Source organism: Larus michahellis, chromosome 1 (genome assembly GCF_964199755.1).
Source record: "Larus michahellis chromosome 1, bLarMic1.1, whole genome shotgun sequence".
NCBI classification, from domain to species: Eukaryota; Metazoa; Chordata; class Aves; order Charadriiformes; family Laridae; genus Larus; species Larus michahellis.
The window spans coordinates 140,957,044-140,980,798 of record NC_133896.1 but is presented as its reverse complement, the minus strand read 5'-3'; the positions used below and the strand labels follow the sequence as shown (position 1 = coordinate 140,980,798).

General features: G+C 42.6%; 1 protein-coding gene and 1 long non-coding RNA gene across 2 annotated transcripts; one reads left to right on the top strand and one right to left on the bottom strand.

The window, feature by feature from the left end:
* Positions 1–650: 650 nt before the first annotated feature.
* On the bottom strand, positions 651–17,818 carry LOC141750735 (uncharacterized). Its single transcript, XR_012589765.1, has 3 exons — positions 17,717–17,818; positions 17,340–17,411; positions 651–1,772 (listed from the first exon to the last, which is right to left on the bottom strand). It is a non-coding gene; the product is annotated as an uncharacterized LOC141750735 (long non-coding RNA).
* LOC141750734 (toll-like receptor 7) lies at positions 1,696–9,953 on the top strand. Its single transcript, XM_074606374.1, has 2 exons — positions 1,696–1,792; positions 6,349–9,953. Exons 1-2 carry the CDS (start codon positions 1,790–1,792, stop codon positions 9,487–9,489), a joined length of 3,144 nt encoding a protein of 1,047 aa, XP_074462475.1. The 5' UTR covers positions 1,696–1,789; the 3' UTR covers positions 9,490–9,953.
* Positions 17,819–23,755: the final 5,937 nt, after the last annotated feature.

Here is a 23,755-nt window from a genome sequence, read left to right as displayed (position 1 = left end):
ACCGTCAAGCATGATGCAGCCCGGCTTTCCTGGAGATGGCTGAACACCTGCCTGCCCATGGGAAGCAGTGAATTAATTCCTTGTTTTAATTTGCTTGTGCACACAGCTTTTGCTTTACCTATTAAACTATCTTTATCTCAACTCGTGAATTTTCTCACTTTTTCACTTCCCATTCTCTCCCCCATCCCATCAGCAGGGAGTGAGTGAAGGGCTGCTTGGGGCTTACCTGCTGGCTGGGGTTAGACCATGCCATGGGCATTAAGCATCTCATGCTTAAGTGATGTTCCAGTGTCATATGCCAGGGACGTGATTAGGTGCTTGAAGAAATCAACTGTCACAATCCAGCTTGTGGCAAGTCATTCTCCTATTTCACAAGTAAGCAAGCACATTTGCTTTACAATCAGGTGAATAACTATAAATGAGTGGCAGCTAACTTTCCCTTCTAGTGACATATGATCTGTGAAATAGTCAGAGTGGCATCACCTGCGTAGGGTGCTTGCAATGAAGGGTTTCCTCCTACCAGAAATGTGTTGAATGGCCTTGCAGAATGCAGCAGGATTTTAGTGAGGTGTCTGCATCCTTTGTAATACCTGCCAAAAAACCCCTCAGTGCATACTGTGTGAAAAGAAAAATCCAGTTACCAGTAAATAGCAGAGGAATCGTACTTTATTATAGTACTTTTAGTAATCAAGCACTAAAGATGATAAATATAGTCCCGAACCTATAGTGAATTAATGAGCCCTTTCCTAGGCCTTGATAGAAAGGTAATGATGCTGTACGCTTTCTTGTTTTTCTTTATGTCTATAGGACTCAGCCACTAAACCCAGGGAATTTAAAGTAGGATTGCAAATTCTTTCCCTGTTCATTCTTCAGCTTCCAGTCTTCCAAAATGAGTTCCTCAGCTCTGCCACAGTCAGAGAAATTATGAACTGCTATTTGAAATGTAAAGAAAAATATGTAGGGAAATGAGATATGAAAAAAAAGCGCCACCTGGTAAATAGCCTAACCATTAAAGTAGTCTGTCCTGCTAAGCATAGAAACTTCTAAATTAGAAACTCTCAGACACGGTGTTCCGTGAAATCCCTGATTGTCACCAGCTTAAGTCTACCCATGTCATCTTTAACTTGGTCCCTCCTACACTCTCTCATGGAGTTTTTACTTTATTGTATGCTGTTCCCTATGCCCTTATCACCATCCTTTTTTTCTTGGTTTTGGTTCCCTTCCCTGAAATCCCATTAGTTTATACAGTAATTTCTTCCACAAACCATTCAGCTTAAAATATATGTCTGCTTCTATTAGCACACAAGTGATTCTTAGTAAAATACAACTGCTTGAAGCTATTAGCAGCAGAAATTAACCCCAAAGAATGATAATGATAATAATGAGTTATTAAACTTTGAAATACAAAATATTTTTAATGTCAATTAACAGTTTATTTCTCTGTTCCTGCAGCTTACAATAAAAAAGTGGGAAAAAAAGAAGGAACTTGAGCTTCTGCAAATTTTAGTTGCCTTATGTGATTGTTACCCTTATGTAACACGTTGTCTCCTAGCTGATAAATCTCTTGCTTCTCACCAAGTATTTTGCAGTTCCCCTCCTTTGGAGTTCAGATAAAGTGAAAGAAGATAGAGCAGTGATTACTGCTATTGCCTTGAGTGAGTTATGTCATGTTGTACTCTCCTCTGCGCCTGAGCTGAAACACTGGGGACCTCTTTTATGCTGTTGTCTTCTGCTCTGATTTACAGTCTCCTCCAGCGACAAATTTGCCAGACCTGGAAGCACACAGAAAATGGTAGGTTAAACTTTCATTTTAAATTTGCTCTTAGGTCTCTTTGACTGCAACTGTTGTGGAAGACTTTCAAGAAAATATTCTCCTTTTCTGCTTTCTAAACGTCCAAACTTACTGTTGTGGTTAGAAGCTGCAATACGTAATGACAGGAAAGGAAAGCATTTCTTTGTGCTAATACTAACTGGCTAGCAGTGAGTTGTACTAGTGTGCTACAGAACGAGCATCGTAATGTCTTTTTGAATTGCTAGAACTTCTGAGATGTTCTTTTTTCTCTAAACTTTCCCCCTTTCACCTCTAAAAATACATATGGAACACCTAGCGAAAAACTTCCTTCGGGAACCTCTAGCTGTATCGTTGCTGAATATTTGAAGAATACCCAAAATCCTTATGGGTTTGTGCATGTGCTAGTTAATATCAGGAGATTACTGCTTTCTGAACTTCTTATAAAGCCCAGCGTAGATCAGAGAGAGAAGGATGGTGCACATGCACACTCCAGCTGTACGTGTAAACCAGCTTCTCATTGCAAAGATGTGGCACAAGTCAGCGTTGCTTCTTTCTTCTAATTGAACCAATCTTTTTTATTTGTTCTGGTACTATAACAGACACCAAGCGGTACGCATGCAAATAGTTAGACGCAGCACCAGAATGTAACAGTTTACAGTTAAAATAGCAAATGCATTAAAAGGGTGTTGGGAAACAGAAGGATGTACAAAGAAACGAAGCACAAAGATGGCAGGAGCTCGGCTGGCTCTGCAACAACACTTAGGTTCCTAAAAATACTGCAGTACGTGAGAGTTCAAAATCTGAACATTGCAAGCATCTCCAAAAGCCTTTTGTGACTTCTTAAGACACCTACATGTGTCTTAAGAAGACATCTACAAGACACCTTAAGACATCTTCATGAAGACTTTTAAGGCCCAGATTCCTTGCACCTGATTTTCGGCACCGAAAGCTGCGGCGTTAGACTCTGTTTGGCGTGTAGTCAGGCAGAGCTCCCTCCACGTTCAGAGCTGAGCAGCGCCTGCAGAGGGGCCTCTCTCTCCTCTCTCCCGCTCTCTCTTGAATGCCAGTGCAGCCCAGGGCCATGAATTGAGGAACTTGGGTAAGCTCCTAAAATCAAGTGTGTGAGTGCAGCAGCCAAGTATGAGTTCACATAGACAGTTTGTGGTGGTTTAGATTGCAGTCTGCCCTTGCCCAAGTCCTGCTCCAGTGCTTGGACAGAGGGGTTTACTTTGGTTTAGCAAATCGTTACAGCTTGGTTGTGATGAATGTTTCCTCAAGAGCAGCAAATCTGTGGCTTGAGCCCCGGTTAGCAGCAGAGGTTTACCTTCCTTCTTTTAAAGGAAGGCAGGCTGCTGGAGTTTGATCCTTGGTGGTTGTCACTATTCCCTCGGTGGCTGCAGGTACCGTGACCGTGGCTGGCGAAGGTCGGCACGTCATGGTCTGCTGTGGTACACATCGACGGATAAAATAAATGGCATCCATGTGATGGAGTGACATGTCCCGCAGTGCAGAGAGTCTCTACCGTTTCCCTGCCACCTCTCTGCCGTGCTCCATGGGCCCCTGCCTTGGTTAACAACCCAGACCCCTGGTATGTTGGTCTGGTAAAACAAGAGACGGAGATAGGCAGGAGCTGGGGCACCACGGGCCACTCAGTTTGGATAGGCACTCTCTGGTTTTTCATTCATCTAATAAAGTCTTTTACAAGCATAATATAGTGTGCCCCTTCAAAAAGAAGGACGGGACATATTTACAATGTTTACAAGAGCACATCCAGATTTTTCTTTGGCAATGTCCCTTTTCATTCAAAGAAAGACCTTCAGTTTTCCATGTAATTAATATCAATGGTAGAGCCCTTCCTTCTCCCTCCCACATCCCTGCTGATAGTAGTGGAGGAAAAAGAGTTCTGAAAAAAAAAGCCATGACGGTGGGAGGAAGTGAATGCATTTTATCTTGTCCAACTTGGCTGCCCACTTACTTGGGTTATTCTTATTCAACATTTTCATCCAAATGCTCTTCTATATCAGGAACTCAGAAAAGTTCATCATCCTCTTAAGTTGATTGGCTAGACCATACTGAAGACACTGGTGAACTGTCTTACCCAGTAGGCTCCATCTGGGTGAGTTTCCAAAGTGCATTTCTCTAAACCAAATGAAGGTTATTTCAATTCTCAACAAACGTCTTCACAAAAGTTGAAAATAATGAAATGTGAATTCACAGGCATGGCCTGGTTAGTCCAGATGAAGAAAGCACGGTAGCACTTCCTGACAGGGGGAAAGGAAATCATGGTAGAGGGAAAACTGTGGTGGAGTACAGTACCAGGTTACACTAAATTCAAGGTCTGCTGTGGACTTCTATATTTTTTCCTTCCACATTGAAACTTTGTTTTAAAAGGCTGACTGAAGGAATCCACAGAGTCACTCCTTTTGGCTGTTGAATCCAAATAGCAGAAGTGTGATGCTGTGTGACACTTGATCTGGCTTCTCTCACATCTGCTGCCCTGCTAAGTCATTCGACCACTCCTCCAGATACACAGACACATAGGCAGATTTAGCATCGTTATCTATGGTAACGCAGAAATGCAAAGTTATATGAAGGACACAGTGGTCTAAGTAAACAGAGTGTACCACAGGAAGCCTCACTTAACCTCAGAGTCTGTGTCACCTGCCAAGGAATGTCTTAGGCAACGCTCCACAGGGGTTTCACATACTGTTTGAGCGAGTCTTTATATATTCTTGTGTCACAGCTAAAGAGAAAAAACATTTCTGTGTAGCTTGAACACTTTACCTGATGATCTGATTTTCAGCTGCCTAACTGGGTATTCGCATTTAGTCCATGTTGTTCCATGCACAACTAATTCCAATTAAGAGCACTCTGTGTGCCATGCATCTACAGGTCTTCAACACTGAGTTTCCCAGGGAGAAATGATGATGTTGAATATTGTGGCATTTATTATACTTAAATCTCTTGACTAACACTAGACACAGAGAGTGAAGAAGCTGTACAAGGCCACAAAATGGTCATGGCCTCTCTTCCTGTGCAAGGCAAGCCAAGGCTGGCAGCCTGCTTGCCTGGCTTGCTGCCTCTGGACAGAGGGACAGGCTTTTTTTGACACTGCCTGCTGCTGAGGAAGTAACTAGTATGGTGTAAAATATTAAAAGTTTATTGGTCTTCCCATGATACACATAAATATATAAAGTAGGCAAGACCACAAAGACTTGACAGATACAAAGTGTGTTTTGGAAGGTTCTTTAAACGTCTGTAGGATTTTGGCTCCGACTCTTTACTGAGTATGAATCTTATATGAGACATGCTTGATCTTAAATTGATTTTCATTTTTGATTTTCATTTTTACACTTTTTACAGTGCACTCTTGTCTCTCTGTCCTTATTGGACAGAGAAAATGCAAGCTGGTATTAAATCATACGGAAGTAAAGCCATTGACTGGCTTAGGTCAACCATTCATCCATTCTAACACTCACTAGAGGAAGAATCCTTATGACAATGTGAAATTTGAATTGGGCACTCACCTGTTTGTCAGTATGGTTTGGAAAATTTACACTAACTTTGAAGTGACTAGAGATTTTCTCTGTCATATGCTTCGAAAAATTAACTTTCCTCATTTACGCTATTATACGACGGCAATCTGCTGGATGTTTAAAACTGCTTGTTTCCCCTTAAAAAAAGAATATTCACAGAGTTGTAGCCTATAATCACCTGCCTTGTCATTTTTTCAGTAATTTTTTTTTAATGATTCATTATAAATAATGTGATCTTTTTCTTATCACTACAATACTTAGTGATAGGAAAATAAGTGATAAGAAAATAAATCATACCAATATACGCCTTCCCCAAACTTACAATCCTACCTGCCTATCCACTTCTATCCAGTGTGAGAGTCAGGACCCCAGGTTAGCTGCATATTTAGTCATACACAGTACATACTTGATTTGGTGTCCTACGACATGTTCTCATTGCATTAAAAGAAGCATGGCAAGCAGGTCAAGGGAGGTGATTCTACCCCTCTGCTCCACTCTCATGAGACCTTACCTGCAGTACTGCATCCAGCTCTGGAGCTGCTGGCATAAGAAGCACATGGACCTGTTGGAGCAGGTCCAGAGAAGGGCCACAAAGATGATCAGGGTACTGGAGCACCTCTCCTATGAGGACTGGCTAAGAGAGTTAGGGTTGTTCTGCCTGGAGAAGAGAACGCTCCAGGGAGAACTTACAGTGGCCTTCCAGTACCTAAAGGTACTACAGGAAAGATGGTGAAGGGCTCTTTATCAGGGAGATTTAGATTAGGTATTAGGAAGAAGTTCTTTACACTAAGGGTGGTGAGAATCTGGAACAGGTTTCCCTGAGAAGTTGTGGATGCCCCATCCCTGGAAGTGTTCAAGGCCAGGCTGGATGGGGCTTTGAGCAGCCTGGTCTGGTGGGAGGTGTCCCTGCCTATGGCAGGGGTGTTGAAACCAGATGATCTTTAATGTCCCTTCCAACTGAACCATTCTATGATTCTATGATGATTCTAAATTAATACCTCCCTACATCCTTATTTTTAGGTACCTCATGAAAAGATGTCAAATGCATCACCATTTCTCTTGCTCTTCCTATTTCCGATGCTGCTGTCAGGAGCTTGGTTTCCCAAAAGTCTACCCTGTGATGTTAAAGCCTTTGAAAGTACTGTGACAGTGGACTGCACCGATCGCCGTCTCACTGAAATCCCCAGAGGGATCCCTGCAAATGCTACCAACCTTACCCTGAGTATTAACGATATCCCTCATATCTACCAAACATCTTTTGCTCATCTTCACAACCTCGTGGAGATTGACTTCAGATGCAACTGTGTGCCTGTCAAACTGGGACCCAAAGATAATATATGCACCAAGAGACTGAAGATCGAGAATGGCAGTTTTTCTGCCCTGACAAGATTGAAGTCATTGTATTTGGATGCAAACCAGCTGTTGGAAATACCCCGCAGCCTTCCTCCTGCTTTAAGTCTGCTGAGCCTGGAAGCAAACAGCATCTTTTCTATCCAAAGAGCCAACTTGTCAGAGCTAGGTAACATAGAAGTATTGTATCTGGGACAGAACTGTTACTACCGTAACCCATGCAATGTTTCATTTGAAATTGAAAAAACAGCCTTTCTGGAGCTGAAAAAATTAACAATCCTATCCCTAAAGTCTAACAACTTAACTCATATTCCACCCAATTTGTCACCTACTTTAAAGGAACTGTACATTTACAATAACATGATTCAAGTAGTTCAAGAACAGGATTTAAGTGCCCTTCACAACCTGGAAATTCTTGATCTCAGTGGTAATTGCCCACGTTGCTATAACGCTCCATATCCTTGTACTCCCTGCCCCAAGGGCGCAATTGAGATTCATTCAAGGGCTTTCTTTTCCTTGAAAAGTTTAAGAATTTTGAGACTTCACAGCAACTCTCTCCAGAGCATACCAAGCAGCTGGTTTAAAACCATCAAGAATCTCAAAGAGCTTGACCTGTCCCAAAATTTACTCTTAAAAGAGATAGGAGATGCTCAGTTTTTGCAGTTTATCCCCAGCCTTGTTGAGCTTGATCTGTCCTTTAATTTTGAACTGAAGATGTATTCTCCATTCTTGAACCTGTCTAAGACATTTTCCTCCCTCTCTAACCTGCAAACCCTGAGGCTCAGGGGTTATGTCTTTAATGAACTAAGAGAAAGAAATCTAGCTCCATTGCTCAGTCTTAGAAATCTTACCGTGTTGGATCTTGGGACTAATTTTATTAAAATTGCTGACTTGAAAGTGTTCAAGAAATTCCCAGCTCTTAAATTCGTAGACCTCTCAGTGAATAAAATTTCTCCTTCTTCAGGTGAAAACAACTTTCATGGGTTTTGCTCTAATCCTCGGATTTCAGGAGAGCAATACAACAGGCAAGTATTACAAGACATGCATTATTTCAGGTATGATGTGTACGGGCGAAGTTGCAGATCCAAAGACAAAGAGGCTGCTTCCTACCAATCTTCCGTTAAGGAAGAGTGCCGGAAATATGGAGAAACTCTGGATTTAAGCAGAAACAACATATTTTTCATTAATCCCTCAGACTTCCGGGGACTCGGTTTCCTCCGATGCCTCAACTTGTCAGGTAATGCAATAAGTCAGACCTTAAATGGAAGTGAATTCTCCTACTTGTCTGGATTGAAATATCTGGATTTTTCCAACAACAGGATTGACTTGCTATACTCAACTGCTTTCAAAGAGCTACAACTTTTAGAAATCCTAGACCTGAGCAATAACAACTATTATTTCTTGGCAGAAGGTGTAACTCACATGCTTAGTTTTATGAAAAACTTGTCCCATCTGAAGAAGCTGATGATGAACGAGAATGAGATTTCTACCTCTATTAACACAGGGATGGAAAGCCAGTCTCTTCAAATTTTAGAATTCAGAGGAAATCGTTTGGATGTTTTATGGATGGATGGGAATGCTAGATACTTGTCATTCTTCAAGAATCTGACCAGCCTGGAAAAACTGGATATTTCCTTCAACTCACTCAGTTTTTTCCCTCCGGATGCTTTTCAAGCTATGCCTCCAGAACTCAAGATCCTCAACTTAACCAATAACCGGATGAAGAGTTTCAACTGGGGAAACCTCCACTATCTGAAGAACCTGGTAACTCTGGACCTCAGCAATAACCTTCTGGCTACTGTTCCCCGAGAACTGTCCAATTGCTCTTCAACGCTCCAAGAACTGATGCTCCGAAACAATCGCATTCAACGACTAACTAAACACTTTCTCAGAGGTGCTTTTAAACTGAAATACTTGGACCTCAGCGCAAACAAGATCCAAATAATTAGGAAATCTAGCTTCCCTGAAAATGTCATTAACAACCTGAGGATGCTGCTTTTGCATGGCAATCCTTTCAAGTGCAATTGTGATGCCGTGTGGTTTGTTTGGTGGATCAATCAGACTCAAGTGACTATTCCTCTTCTGGCCACAGACGTGACCTGTGCGGGCCCAGGGGCACATAAAGGAAGGAGCGTGGTTTTCTTGGATCTGTACACCTGTGAGCTGGACACCTCGTATTTGATCCTCTACGCTCTGTCAGCTTCAACTGTCCTCATCTTTATGGTGTTCACAGTGACGAGCCATCTCTATTTCTGGGATGTGTGGTATAGTTACCATTACTGCACCGCCAAGTTGAAGGGCTATCGGCGCTTATCTTTACCAGAGGCTTGCTACGACGCTTTTATCGCCTATGACAACAGAGATCCGGCTGTGAATGAGTGGGTGCTGACAGAACTGGTTGAAAGGCTGGAAGATCAAAAAGCCAGACAGTTCAATTTATGCTTGGAAGAAAGGGACTGGCTCCCAGGACAGCCCGTCTTTGACAATCTTTCCCAGAGCATTCAGCTGAGCAAAAAGACCATCTTTGTGCTGACCAACAAGTATATTAAAAGCGGCCGCTTCAAGACAACCTTCTACATGGCCCACCAGCGGCTTCTAGATGAAAAAATGGATGTCATCATCTTGATATTCCTTGAGAAGGTTTTGCAGAAGTCCCGGTACGTCCGGCTGAGGAAGAGGCTGTGCGGAAGTTCTGTCCTGGAATGGCCAACTAACCCTCGAGCTCAGCCCTACTTCTGGCAGTGCCTGAAAAATGCAATAGCTACCAACAATACTCTGGCTTACAACAGGCTACTCCAAGAAACTGTTTAGCTCTACTGTTCCCCGTAAATATTGTTATGATGCCCGGCGAGCAAAAGATCCTAACCTTCGTTTGGAGAAACTGTCAAAATGCAGAGGATAAATGTAATTGTGTTATTGTTCCCCCAATCAAAATGCACAAACAGTCCTCAAGCTGATAGTTCACTTGTTTTGCTATGACAAGATTGAACAGAAACCGTTGCCGGCACAGATGTCTAGCTGACATGCACCTTGCTTGGCACTGATTGCTGCACAGCAAGAGAAGATGCACTACCCACTGGAAGTCCCTGGTTTAGAACAGAATCACCACTTCCAGCTTTCAGTTTGCTGGAGGCCTCCAGCATCTCCTGTGGTTGAGTCAAGTGTGGGTGAGGCACTTGCTCAGCTTACTCTAGTACACAGACTGCCAGGAGGAGTTTGGCTGTGACGAGTTGCTGCTGTTCAGATCACTGTTGGAGTAAAGATGATTTTAATGGAACATGCTAGTTTCTGTATTTGGTGTATTTATGAAAAGCAAGAAAGGCATTTGGTGGCACTTTCCTCTCAGAAACTACCCAAAGCAAAGCCCATGCTTTGATTTTAGGACTGGGGAAAATGTAAGAATGATTATCTTTTCATCTCAGGCTTACAGCTGCTGAGCTTTCCGCTTCCGTCTGTGTGGGCAACAGCCATAACCGCTGGGGAAAGGGGGTGGGTCTGCCCTCAGGGACTTGGGTGTAGGCAGTGGGGAGCTCTCCCGCTGTTGCATTGTCAAAAAGCTCATAAATGTGAGGAGACTTGAAGAATGTGTATGGGCTAAAATAGGAAGGTATGTGAGAAACAAATTCCGAAGGGTTTGCAGGCTGTGGGTTGGAAGGAGTTAACACGGTAAACTTCACCTGGCCTTTCTGAGGATGAGGGGAGAAGTATTTTCTCCTCTTCCATTGAGAAGCATCCAAAGGGTGAATACGGCATGAGTAGCAATGCGTATGTATACAAAAGTCCAAACTTACGGCATGGTGAGGGGCCTATGTGTGTTGCAGCGCAAGACTGGGAAGTTGATCTTGAATAGCCATGTCACGTGGACATCAAAATATCTGAAGTACAGGTGAACAGCAACTGTGATAACCAAAGCTGTTCTTCATCAGTTGCTGTTTTCTTACAGAAATTGTACTAGACAAGGGCTGGACTTGGCATTTAGTCTACGTGACCTGGAAAGACCACACATGGAGTAGAAAAAGGAGAAAGAAGAGAAAGGAAGTGGAATATTGGCAAATTTTCAAATTTTTATAGTTCTTGGGGAATCATCAGAAAATGTGCTGTTTATTATTATGTTTATTATTATGATTAGTGTCGCACAAGAAGATTAATCAATGAATACTGGCAAGAAGCATCCTTATAGCATAGGTTTATATGAATACAAAATCCTCTTTTGTCTCTGATCTCCCTGTTTTTAAGAAATGACATATGAAGAGCTTGCAGGTGTCTCTCTGTGAGAATAATTTAAGTTAGAAGGGACCTCGGGAGTTTAAAGCTGGTCTAACTTCAACATAGCATTAGCTTGCTGAGGCCCTTGTTCTATGGGGGGGGCGCTATGTAGCAAACATGATATCCTGTAAAGGAACTTCATAACATCATCTTTAAAAAAAAACTGTGAAGATCAGCAGCCCTTCGTCTGTGGTAGAACTTATTTTGGGGCAAGAGGCCCTCCAAAAGAGTGAACATATTTTTTGTCTTCTGAATATCCCCTGCCTTTTCATTTTCTCAGTCTTATTCTGAAAGTATCTGCCTGCAGAAAGCAGCTCTGTAACAGGTTGTTCATCTGAAAAAAATCAGGCACAAGCCAAATTTCTCCATTTACTCTGAACAAGATATTCAGGGCATTTAGGTTATAATTCTTCTCAGTTGCTTCTGGAGGAGCTCAGCTTCACTATATATATATATAAAGTTAGCCTCCTAATTTGGGAAGATAAATTGTGTGTCTAAATGCAGAAGACATACACATTAATCCACCATTATCTCCAGGAATATAAGTGGGAAAAATAAAGCACAGAGAAGTCAAATAATTTCCACTATGTCCATCTGCTGCTGATTAAACTGAAAAGGGAATCTGGATATCCAACTTATAAACGCAACCTGTGTGCATTCCTCGCTTAATGAGCACTTAGAGGTTATTTATACATGGGATTATTAAATTAGAAAAATAGCGAAAATTGAGGACGAAATGTGTACCAGGTGAGAAAGTCTTAATTTGGGTATGCAAAGTATGAGACAGTGCTAAGTTCTGTAAAACTGGCGTGGGTTTTTTTGTTTTGGTGGGAGAGTATCTTTGTTCAAGATATACAGTCCCGAGCCAAATAAGTGGTATCAGAAGAGCCACTGACCTAAATCCATGGCCTTATCTCAACGAGGCATGCATCTGCGGCAACAGTAAGTCTGGTGGCACTAGATCAAGGCATGCAAGGGGATTCCTGGAGCCATGGAAATCCAAGGAAGAGCAGAGATACCTGACAGGAGCCTGCAGCTCTTGCGAGAGAGGCTGATATGGCTTGGACCTTGCCAGGAGGAACCATGGGAGACTGAAACGGCCCTAGGGAGTGCAAGCGAGCAGGAGCGCTGCCAATAGGGATTGAGAGGGCACAGGAGTTTGCACAGAAGGGTGCATGAGAAGGGCCCTGCACCCTGCTCATAGGCCCACATCCCAGGGAAGTGCTTGAGGTCTCTGCCAGGATGGTGGGCACTCACCTCAGAGTTAAAACCAACATTTCTACAGAGAAAGCCTGTGAGATGTCTGATGCTTCCACCCAGGTGGAACAGGTAAGGAAGGAGACTCCAGTACAGATGGAAGGTTGTAATGAGTGCCCAGACCCTTCTGGGATCAGACCCTTCTGGGGTGCATTCAAAAGAGTGTGGCCAGCAGGTCGAGGGAGGTCATCCTCCCCCTCTACTCTGCCATGGTGAGGCCGCATCTGGAGTACTGTGTCCAGTTCTGGGCTCCCCAGTTCAAGAACGACAGGGAACTGCTGGAGAGAGTCCAGCTGAGGGCTGCAAAGATGATCAAAGGAATGGAGCACCTCTTGTATGAGGAAAGGCTGAGAGACCTGAGTCTGTTTAGCCTGAAAAAAAGGAGACTGAGAGGGGATCTTATCAATGCTTATAAATATCTAAAGGGCAGGTGTCAAGAGGATGGGGCCAGACTCTTTTCAGTGGTGCCTGGTGACAGGACAAGGGGCAACGGACACAAGCTAGAACGCAAGAAATTCTATCTCAACATGAGGAAAAATTTCTTTACTTTGAGGATAACAGAGCATTGGAACAGGCTGCCCAGAGCGGTTGTGGAGTATCCTTCTCTGGAGACATTGAAAACCTGCCTGGATGCATTCCTGCCCAGCCTGCTCTAGGTGAACCTGCTTTGGCAGGGAGGTTGGACTAGATGATCTCCAAACGTCCCTTCCAACCCCTTCAATTCAGTGATTCTGTGATTTACCTGGAGAAAAGGTAAGTACCTGCAATAGATGTGCACAGGTTGATGATCTGTTGTATCAGGTGGCCGAATTGCAGGGAACAGTTAAAAGGCTGCACAGTATTAGAGGGGCTGAGATGGAGATAGATAAGTGGTTACAGAACCATGCTCCTGTGCCAGATACCACAGATAATGAGGCACCTTGGACCCTGGTGACCCACAAAAGCAGGACTCTGCTTCAATTCCCAACCTCCAACATTACAAGGAAAAGCAGATATGAAGCTTTAACAGCTGTTGACAGCCAAGAGCAAGGTCTACAAGGAGAAACTGAACCAGAAGCACACAGTGGATACTGCGTAAAGAAACGACGAGTGCTTGTAGTGAGTGACTGTCTCTTAAGGGGCACTGAGGTGCCCATCTGCCAGCCTGACAGGGAGACATGGGAGGTATGCTGCCTTCTGGGAGCTAAGGTCCAAGATGTTGCCGAGAGGGGGCCACAACTTGTCAAATGCACATTGCTACCCTTTCATGTGGGCACAAATGACACTGCAAGCTGGAACCTGGGCACAATCAAGGAAGACTACAGAGCCCTGGGAGTGGAAGCAAAAAGTATCGGTGCCCAAGTTATCCGTTATTCCGTTTTACCAGTTAGAGGAAAAGATGCAGCCAGAAATAAACATATAATGCAAATCAACTTCTGGCTTTGTGGCTGGTTCTGTCGTGAGGGTTTTGGTTTTTATGACAACGGGACATTCTTTGATGACTATAGCTTGTTCAGGAGGGATAGGATCCACCTGTCTAGAAGAGGCAAGGGAATCTTTGACAGCAAGCTGGACAACTTGGTGAGATGGACTAAACTGAAGGACTCGGGGAGTGGGGTCCAAAGTGGCAATGCTCACACCACTGCAACCAACTGGGGGTTAAGCCAGGCCAATAAAAGCAGTGACAAATATTCCTTAGCCGCCTCCCAAGATGAGAACCAGAAGACCAACCACCTCAAGGGTGTATGTATACCAGTGCATGCTGCCTGGGGAACAAACAGCAAACAGGAGAAAGTGGAGCTCCATGCCCAGTCAGAAAGTTACGCTATCATAGCAATAACTGAAACATGGTGGGACAACTCACGTGACTGGAGAATTGGGACGGATGGCTATAGGCTGTTTCATAAAACAGGCAGGGAAGAAGAGGAGCAGTAGTCACGTTCTACGTTAAGGATAACCTTGAATGTATAGAAGTCAACTACGGTGATTATGGAAGCCCTATCGAATGCCTCTGGGACAAGATCAGAGAGGTTGTCTCCAAGTGGGATCTTACAGTAAGAATCTGCTACTGACCTCCAAACCAAGATGATAAGGCCAACAATGCAATATTTGGGTCATTTAAGCAAGCTTCGGGTAAACAGAACCTGGTTCTTATGGATGACTTTAATTACCCAAACATTTGTTGGAAGAACAATACAGCAGCTCACATGTCATCCATCAAGTTCCTGGAATGTGTAGAGGACAGCTTCCTTATACATATGTCAGATGTGCCACCCAGGAATGAAGCACTGCTGGACTTGCTACTCACAAACCAAAAAAACTTGCTTTGTAGTATCTTGGTTAGTGAGAGCCTTGGCTGAAGTGATCACAATATTGTGGAGTTTGAGATCCTGCTAAGCACGCTGAAGGTTAGTACTAAGAAAAAGGTTTTAGATTTTAGAAGAGCAAACTTCAGCTCACTCAGAGCTCAGTTGGGAGGGATCCCGTGGGAAGCTTCCATGGAGCTAGTCATTGCTGGGAGTTTTTCAAGAACACTCTCCTGGAAGCACAAAAACAGTTCCTCCCCTTTAAAGGTATGGGAAATAGGCAGAGCAAGAGAGCAAGAGACCCCCTTGGCGTAACTGTGAGCTTCTGAGTCTACTCAAAACCAAAGGAGAAGTGTACCAGAGACAGAGGATGAATACCCATTGAGAACTACAAGGGTATTACCAGGGTGTGCAGAGATGCAGTTAGAAAAGCAAAAGCTCAGGTTGAATTGAATCTGGACAGAGACATCAAAAAATACAAGAAAGGGTTCTTCAGGTATGTAAACAACAAGCAGAAACAGAAGGAAAATATTCTTCACCTCTGTCTTTATCAGCACTGATGGGCCCCAGGCCTTGGGAACAAAAATTCAGGTTGATGCAAACACGGACCCACCATCGGTGAAGGAAGAGTTGGTATTGCAGGAGCTTGACCCCTGCAAATCAATGGGCCCTGACATTATCCACCCGAGGGTGTTAAGAGAGCTGTCTGATGTCATTGCGATGCCTCTTTCCATAATCTTTGAGAAGTCGCGGAGACTGGGGGACGTCCCAGAAAACTGGAAGAAGGCTAATGTCACTCCTATCTACAAGAAGGTCTTAGAGGAGGATCCAGTAAATTGTAGGCCCATCAGTCTTACTTCAGTCCCTGGGAAAGTTATGGAACAAATCCTCTTGGGGGCTATCACAAGTCAAATGAAGCACATGACTGAGAAAAATCAGCATGGATTCATCAAGGGCAAATCATGCATGACAAACCCGATCACCCTCTACAACAAAATAACCTGCTGCATTGATTTGGTGTGAGTGGTGGACATTGTCTACCTGGATTCTCCAAGGCTTTCAACACAGTTCCCCACTTGTCCTAGAGAAACTGATGCGGTACAGTCTAGACAAGTGGTCTGTGTGGTAGGTGTGGAACTGGTTGGCAGGCCACACATGGAGGGTGGTGGTAAATAGCTCCTTTTCAAACTGGCAACCTGTCACACGTGGGGTCCCCCAGGGATCGATTCTGGGCCCAACGCTGTTTAATATCTTCATAAGTGATCTGGATGATGGGATCAAGTGTACCCTGATGAATTTTGCTAATGATACCAAACTGAGTGGGGAAGCGGACATTTTGGAAGGGCTAGTCACCCTGCAGGAAGACCTGGATAGGCTGGAAGAATACACTAACAAGAACCTTATGGAGTCCAACAAGAACAAGTGTAAGGTCTTGCCCCTGGGAAAACATAGTCCAAGAGTGCAGCACAGGCTGGGATCTACCTGGCTGGGGAGCAGCTAGGTGGAAAGGGACCTGGGGGTTTCCCCAACAAGCTCAATATGAGTGAACAGTGTGCTGCTGCGGCAGAGAAAGCCAACAGGATGCTGGGTTGCATCAAGGGCATCACCTACTCTACTCGGCGTTTGTCAGGCCATACCTGGAATGCTGTGTTCAGTTTTGGTCCCTGCTGTGCAAAAAAGATGTGGACAGGCTGGAGAGGGTCTGGAGAAGGGCCACGAAGATGATCAAAGGACTGGGAAGCCTGCCATATGAGGAAAGGCTGAGAGAACTGGGCTTGTTCAGCCTTGAGAAAAGGAGGCTTATGGGAGACCTTATCACCATGTTCCAGTATTTAAAGGGTGGCTACAAAGAAGATGGAGACTCTCTTTTTACAAGGAGTCACATGGAAAAGATGAGGAGTAATGGGTACAAGTTACTCCTAGGAAGATTCCGGTTGGGCACAAGAGGAAATTTTTTCCCAGTGAGAACAATCAGCCATTGGAATAATCTCCCCAGGGAAGTGGTGGATTCCCCGACACTGGAAACTTTTAAAATTCAGTTGGACAGGGTGCTGGGCCATCTTGTCTAGACTGTGCTTTTGCCAGGAAAGGTTGGACCAGATGATCCTTGAGGTCCCTTCCAACCTGGTATTTTTTGATTCTGTGATCTCTCTGCACTTTACTTTCCTTCCTTTATTGTTACTGAAACATATTGCTAATGGAAAAATTCTCAGCAAAAGAAGACCTAGGTAACTGAGCTTTATTTAAAAAGAAACACACACAAAATCAAAACCATCTTTGCTGGTACAAATTCAGAAACATTTGAGGAGGGAAAGTTTCAGTCTTTTTCTAGCAAGGGCATTATTGAAGGACTGACAACAGATTTATATAGTTATGGAAAATCTGGCATGCTTGTAACATGGAAGGTTTCCACTTTGGGTTTCTAAATCTTTTTCTGGATATTTTCTTTCATTTTACAAGCTAAGTTCCAGTCTCACTGCTTATCTGTTGGCTTTATCTATGTCATACTCTGCATAGTAATATCTGCAACTCTGGTATCGTATATTTTATCTATATTTTATTAAAATTCCACAAGAATGAGAGGTTCTGGAAGCATGTGTTGCTTAAAAACACACATGCCCAATCTTGTATTTTCCTACAGATGTAGTACTTTCAATTAAAGAGAAAAACTGTCAGTGACAACTTTGTGAATATGTCTTCTTTTCCTGCCCTATTTTTTTTTAAGTTTTTCTTTGCTAAGTGAAGAACTCAATTGAAATCTGATTTTTAACTGACATCCCTCAGTGACAAATTACTCTCAGTATACAAGAACGAAGGAAAAACTCCCAAAATATAAAACAAGAGGGTTTTTACCTTATATTCTTGTTTTCTTGTTTGCAGAGATTCTTCCTCATCAGTTACCCAGAATATTTGAGATCCACAAGTCTATATGGAAGAATTATATTCATACATGATTATGCTTTTGAACATTTCAGCTGAATGCTGCATTCTGTTCATAATAAAATCTCTTTACCTAATTACCTAAATACCTTGGACTATGGCTTATCTTATTTTTAGTCCTAGTATTAACCTAAGAGAAACTCAGTCACTAACCTGTGCTCTGGTTTCTCTATCCTGAAATCCCATTCATGATACAAAAGTAAGAACTTCCGAAAAATAAATGTATTGACCCTTGATCCCTTTGAGAAACAAATCTCAAAACCCTTCCATAATTCCCCGTGGTTTCTCACCTCACATGTTCTTCTCAGGTGTTCCACAGCATCACCGTCACAGAAGCTATCATGTCCTAAAACTCACCTCATGCAGCAGTGGCATCAGCTCATCAAAATCCTGGAGCTTTGAAAACCAACAAGCAATTTGGGCTCCTGCAAGAAGAGGAAGGAGAAGTGATGCATAGCCTATACTTAACTCCAGGAAACTTAGACACCAGTGTGCTGAAGAGGAAGTAGCAGCTAGCGGCTTTAGCTTCCAGCCTTGTGATATCACTGGAACCACATTTTCTGTTATTTCACCTTGGATATCTCCTGTAATTCTACGTGAGGCTCATTCCAGCCTCTGGCATGACAAAAGATGAAGCCCCTCATGTGGATGACCATCCTGGGTTTTGGTTTTGATGTGCACCTTAGTTGGGTCTGGAAAGGGAGAGGGAAGGGTGAGGGAGCTGCGTGGGCTGTAGGTGGGCATGTCAGCTCAGCAGTGGCTGGGAGAGGGACATGCTGCACTTTTAAGGATAACTCTACGTTTTGTAAACATTGTGAAACAAGTCCCAGAGTAAGTGACACAAATAAAGAATAAATTATGGCATTAATTTAGTTGTGTAATACTTATCCTCCACCCTACAAGTCCTATTTTCCCACTTGTTCCAATTAAGAAAAGGAACAACGTTACAACCGTGGGCAATGCTTCCTAAACACATTCATAAGGACCAGGAAAGATGTCTCTAAGATACTTCTCAATCACAATTGCCACATATATTTAAGGATTAAATCAAAGACAACAGATTCCCTCTTAGACTGCTCCTTCCCAAGCTCTACTTCAGCTTCCCATGGCTGGCTGTGAATGAAACCCTGCTTTGAAGTCAGATCCAGTTATATAGAAAGTGCCTGGCAGAATATTTAATCCTCTGGACTACAAACTTTTTTTGGTTTTGCATTTCCTTGAGGCTGATGCGGCTGTAAGTGTGCGGATGCATGGGCTCCCAGGGGTGACATGCACCCTCTTTTGCTCTAACCCTGGTCCCAGAGCACCTGCCGGCACGGGGGCAGCTCTGCAGGTGACAGAGAAAGAGGAGCAACCACCTCTGCAAAGAGTAGTTGTGGTGGAGCTCAGCTTTGCAGCAGCCAAGACCTTCTGAGGCTCTGGCCTTTGATCAAAGACACTAATCCCAGAGCAGTTATATATATATATATATATACACACACACACAAGTGTGTGTGTGTGTGTTTATTTGTGTATATATATGTATATCTAAAAAACTTCATCTGAAAAAAAAAAGAGTAACTTTTTATGTCATGGACCACAACAAGGATTCTTCAAACAACCCCAGTTTCGTTTATTTTTGTAAACAGCATACAAAAATCAGTTAATAAATCTCACAGAAAGAAAGTGGTTTATGTATTGAAAGGTAAAAAAAAGCCCTCAAGAAAGAGAACTTTTAGGGCAAGCTAAATATATAACTAGTTCTAAAGAAAAAGGAACTTAAGAGCACAAAAGAAAAGTATTTTCTCAAAGTAGTATTCTATTCTCAGGAAAAAAAAGAATTAACCAACAGTCCGAGTCTGGCACTGTTCTCAAGTATTTTCTTATATTAGTAATTTTGCATGCAATGAGTGACTTACTAATGTATATTGAGAAAGCAGTCGTTTCTCTTGGATAAGCCAGTTCTTTTCAAAAAGCAAAAGAAAAGCTCTCCTTTTCTAATTTCTCATGGCAAGGCACTTGGAACTAGTCGGGACCATACCATGAGCAGAGGAGTAGCAAGGGAAAAGGGCAGATGCTCCACTTGCCCTCCCTGTGGGCAGCTGGCCTGCGTGCCAAAACTAAGAGAGAGCAGGTCAGGGTGCCCAAACCCAAATCCTGCCCTGAGCAGCTCCCCCCCGGAGGAGCCAGGCTATCCCCAAGGAGTCCCAGGGGAGGTATCTTCCTCTTGTAGGATTCTGCACTGGGGGGCTAAAAAGGGGTAATGTGAATGCCTCCACCTGTCGAACTCTTCAGCCTAGACTGTCCTGCAGACTCACAAGTGCTCTCTAATACTCTTTCACAGGGAAAAATAAAGCTCACAGTTTTGGTCACCAGGCTCAACTGGTTTCTCATACCTATCTACACAGTCTTTTCTGATTCTGAGAAGAGGACTCCTCAGGATTTAAAAGGCAAACTTGGCACAACAGAGCCTAAGCCTCTTCGGCAATCCTCCTAGCTAGTCCTCTTTGGCTGCAGGTAGCGTTGTCATTTCACTGAGCATAAGCTTGAGAAGGATGAGCAGAGGCAGGGATTGAAGGACGAGGGAAATTCTGCAGACCCAAAGGCCACCTAAATGAAAGACGAACTAATCAGGATACCATGCAAAGAGCTCTTAATACCTCATTGCCTTGTAAATTTATTATTTTCTTTCCCTCTCATTTCCAAGTCCTCCTCTATGTGTCCTTAACTGTGATTTGTTGTGATTTGTTTTATACTGCATAATGTGCAGGGAGAAATAAAGTCTAAAATTATGCTAACTCCTGTTCATAAATTTCTCATAATGAATTTCTGATAAATTCTCTCTCCTTCTCTCCCTCTCTCCTTGTGTCTTGTTCTCTCTCAGTATGTCATCAAGCCTACAGCTGAGCACAATAGCTGTTGTGCCTTATTTATACGATGCAGTTATTTTTCATGGACAGAATTTTAAAATTTCTTGTAGTATAACTGAATGGAAAATGCACATTGGCAGAATGACACGATGCATACTGGAGCATGACCAGAATTTGAATTCGATATATTTCTGTTCTTGGGGAAGTGTATCGTTGAGATGGTTAGTTCTTAGTGAATCCTCACATTCCTCTGCCTGCTAATCACTACATGCCCACCCACCCGTCAAGTGGACATAATGATTTTGCTTCTTATTTTTCTGAACGCTTTTTATTGATCTCCTCCCTTATCTCACTTTCACTTCCTATTTTGCGGGGGGCTTTTTCTGCAGAGCAAACAAATTGACTTAACGTTAATCCCAAATGTCTGTATTCTCTCTAGTCATTATGTTTTGTCCTCATTTCAGATGACAAAACAGCTCATGCTAACTCTTCAGTATGAGATATTTTACATGCGTCCGTATGCGTATGCATTAAATGAAAGCATATCCAGGAAACAGCTTCATGTCATTTTACAATGATGCAGAAGACGCACGCCTATATTGCTTATCCAGACACATTCCTTCATCTCACTGCAGTAAAACAACTGGATTAGTTGCCAGCATCTGTTTGTCATTTCTACAAGTAAACAGTTATCTCCTTCAGCATAAATCCATATTTAATCTTTTTTTTTTTGTTAATTATGAAGGTGGTTTGGGTTATTTTTAATTTGTGTGATTTTGCGTGACAATGTTGTGTAGGAATAGTTATACTAGAGAATTGCATTATGTTTCAGGTTTCTTGCTGCATGTGATCCAGCTGTTAATGTAAATAATTTTTGAATTGTCAGTGTAGAGGAATTAATAATATTTTTCATCACTAAAGCTTTTCCTTCAAGCTAATTCGTAACTTACTGGAGAGGCTTTGAAAGCTTGCAATACCTAATGCCAATGCTGCCTACATGTTTTATTCATGTGAAGGTGTTTGCTTGCTCTCAAGTGAATGACCAGAGTGCAATCTAAGTTCACCTTGGTTCACTTTAATACAGACCACACTTGGTCTGTAATACAGGATGCATACCTTATTTTAGTATGTGAAAAGTAGCATCAGCAAGCTTGGAGTTTAAGTGAGGCTTGGGAGAACTAGAGAAACAATGCATCCTAAAATCGTGACATTTTGAGAGTACCGAAGAGATTTCTCAGGAGGATTTTAGAAATTTTGAGGACATTCAAATTTTCATACTGGACTGGAATTGGCATGTTAAGCCCCAAGAATCTAACCAGGAGAGGTCTCCAGCCTTTGTATACATAAAAAGCAATTTTCTCAACTTTTTGAAAAAGTTAAAGGAACTGCATCTTAATGGCAGTCATTACTGAAGACAGTATCCAGAAGCGTTCCACCTACTGTTACCCAGCTAAGGCTCATGTCCAGCATCATCTTCTCCATTACAATGCTTTCTCAGCACCACAGTCTTGAAGGAAATTGGTGGGGGTTAGAATTGGTGCTTTGGTGACCCTTATGGAAAAAAATGTCTTACCACAGAATCTGGGGCTGTCCCACGCTCACCAACCTGACCGTCTTGTCACTGTCCTGCCGTAACCTGACCTGGGTGCCATCCTGCCTCGTCGTACCTCTACAGCACCTTGATCTGAGCCACAGTGCCTCCATGGTACTTTTCCATTTGAAGCTTGCTCTGGAAATCCTCCTGTTCAAATGCATCCCTAACAAAGCAGTCTTAAATTCCAAGTCCCCCAAAATACCTGCTGGCTGCTTTCAGAAACTGCCAGAGCTGCATCCCTTTTGCATCTGATTTCTTCACACAGATGATAGCCTCCGGAGAGCTTGTACAGAGTTCATCTGCTCTGGGGGAGCAGGATTTATCTTTCAATTACCAGAAGCAAATCTACTTGTGGTATCAAAACCTTTCTCAACACTTATCATCTCTAAAATCATTTACTTAGACGAAATTATTGAAGTCATTATATGTTAAAGGGTGTTTTCAAAGAGCAAAACAAAGCACACGTAAACTTCTATTTACCCTTAAAAAGCTAAACGTCCTTGATCTTGGTCCAAACTTTATTAGAAAAGCAACATGTAATAACCTCACAGATCTATCCCTGAAAGAAAATAAAGTGTTCCCACAAAAAAAAGGAAACTGTATTTTTCTTAAATATATGAGAAAAAAGGCAACTTGACAGATTACCTTTACAGCTGGAAGTAGAAGACCACGTCACATTCGTCACTAACATGTTCTGATACTGAAAAAGAGCAAGTGTACTATGTAAATCGTATCGTGAAATCTTGAATTTGGGTCTAAAAAATATTTTCTTCATTTCTGCAAATCAGTTTAAAGATCTTAAGGGTACAGCTTGTTTGAATTTGTCTTCAAACATCCTTGGTGAGACTCAATAACACTGAATTAATCTTTTCACTTAATGCCCTGGTTTGAGGTAGAACAGAACCAACTTTCTGTTCAGTAATTTTACTTCTTAGCTAGACCTCTTCTAACTCTCTGAAATTAACAGCATATTGTGCAGAAAATTGTTTGTTCTCAGAGTGATAAGACCTATGGAGACATGTATGGATGTAGGATGGTTTAAGTACCTCAAATATCTGTCATATTTTAACTTTTCTTATAATGGACTTTCATATATCCCTCTAATGGCATTTGAAAATCTGCCAAGGAGCTTAAGTGAACTGTATCTCAATAATAACTGACTATACACTCTCATCTGGGAAAAACTTAGCTACTTTAAATCCATGAAGCTGCTTGATTTCAGTCAGAACTGATTACAGATTGCTATATGGTTAAAGACTACTATACAATTACACACAGCTGCTTCACACTCTGATTTTGAGAAAAATTGCTAAAATTTCTTTTGAGTTAACTAACAGAGTTGCAGTCCACTATACCTAGAGTTGATTTGTAATCAACTGGAAGTCTTAGACAAGACACCATTCCTATTGGAAATTATACACATTCCTTTAAAACAAAAGGGAACTGTTTTCATTACACCTGTTCATTCCATAAAACCAAAATTCCTATGTTGTAATTTTATCATCTGCATTAATTCAGTCAATCAAGCACACACATTGCGTAGAACACCCAAGAGGTAGTGGTGACCAACCAGGAAAGCACTGAGCTTTGATCTGGCCTGGAGTAAAGGGGGAGAAGTGGGTCCTTCTTTCCTCAGAGGGAAGAATCTGGGAGCTGGGCATGGCCACGGCAAGCAGCTGGACACAGCATGTCTGGATGGCAGAATGGCAGTGTTTCCACCCACAAGAAACACGTGAAAGGTGCTGTGGTCGTCCCTGTGGCAGCTGCCGAAGGTGCTCCTAGCCAGGAAGGAGTTATTAAAACATTTTTAATTGGTCACTCGCAGTCCTACAGACTGCTGTTTAAAAAAACCACCCAACCCAGAATTGTGATAAATTTCCATTTTG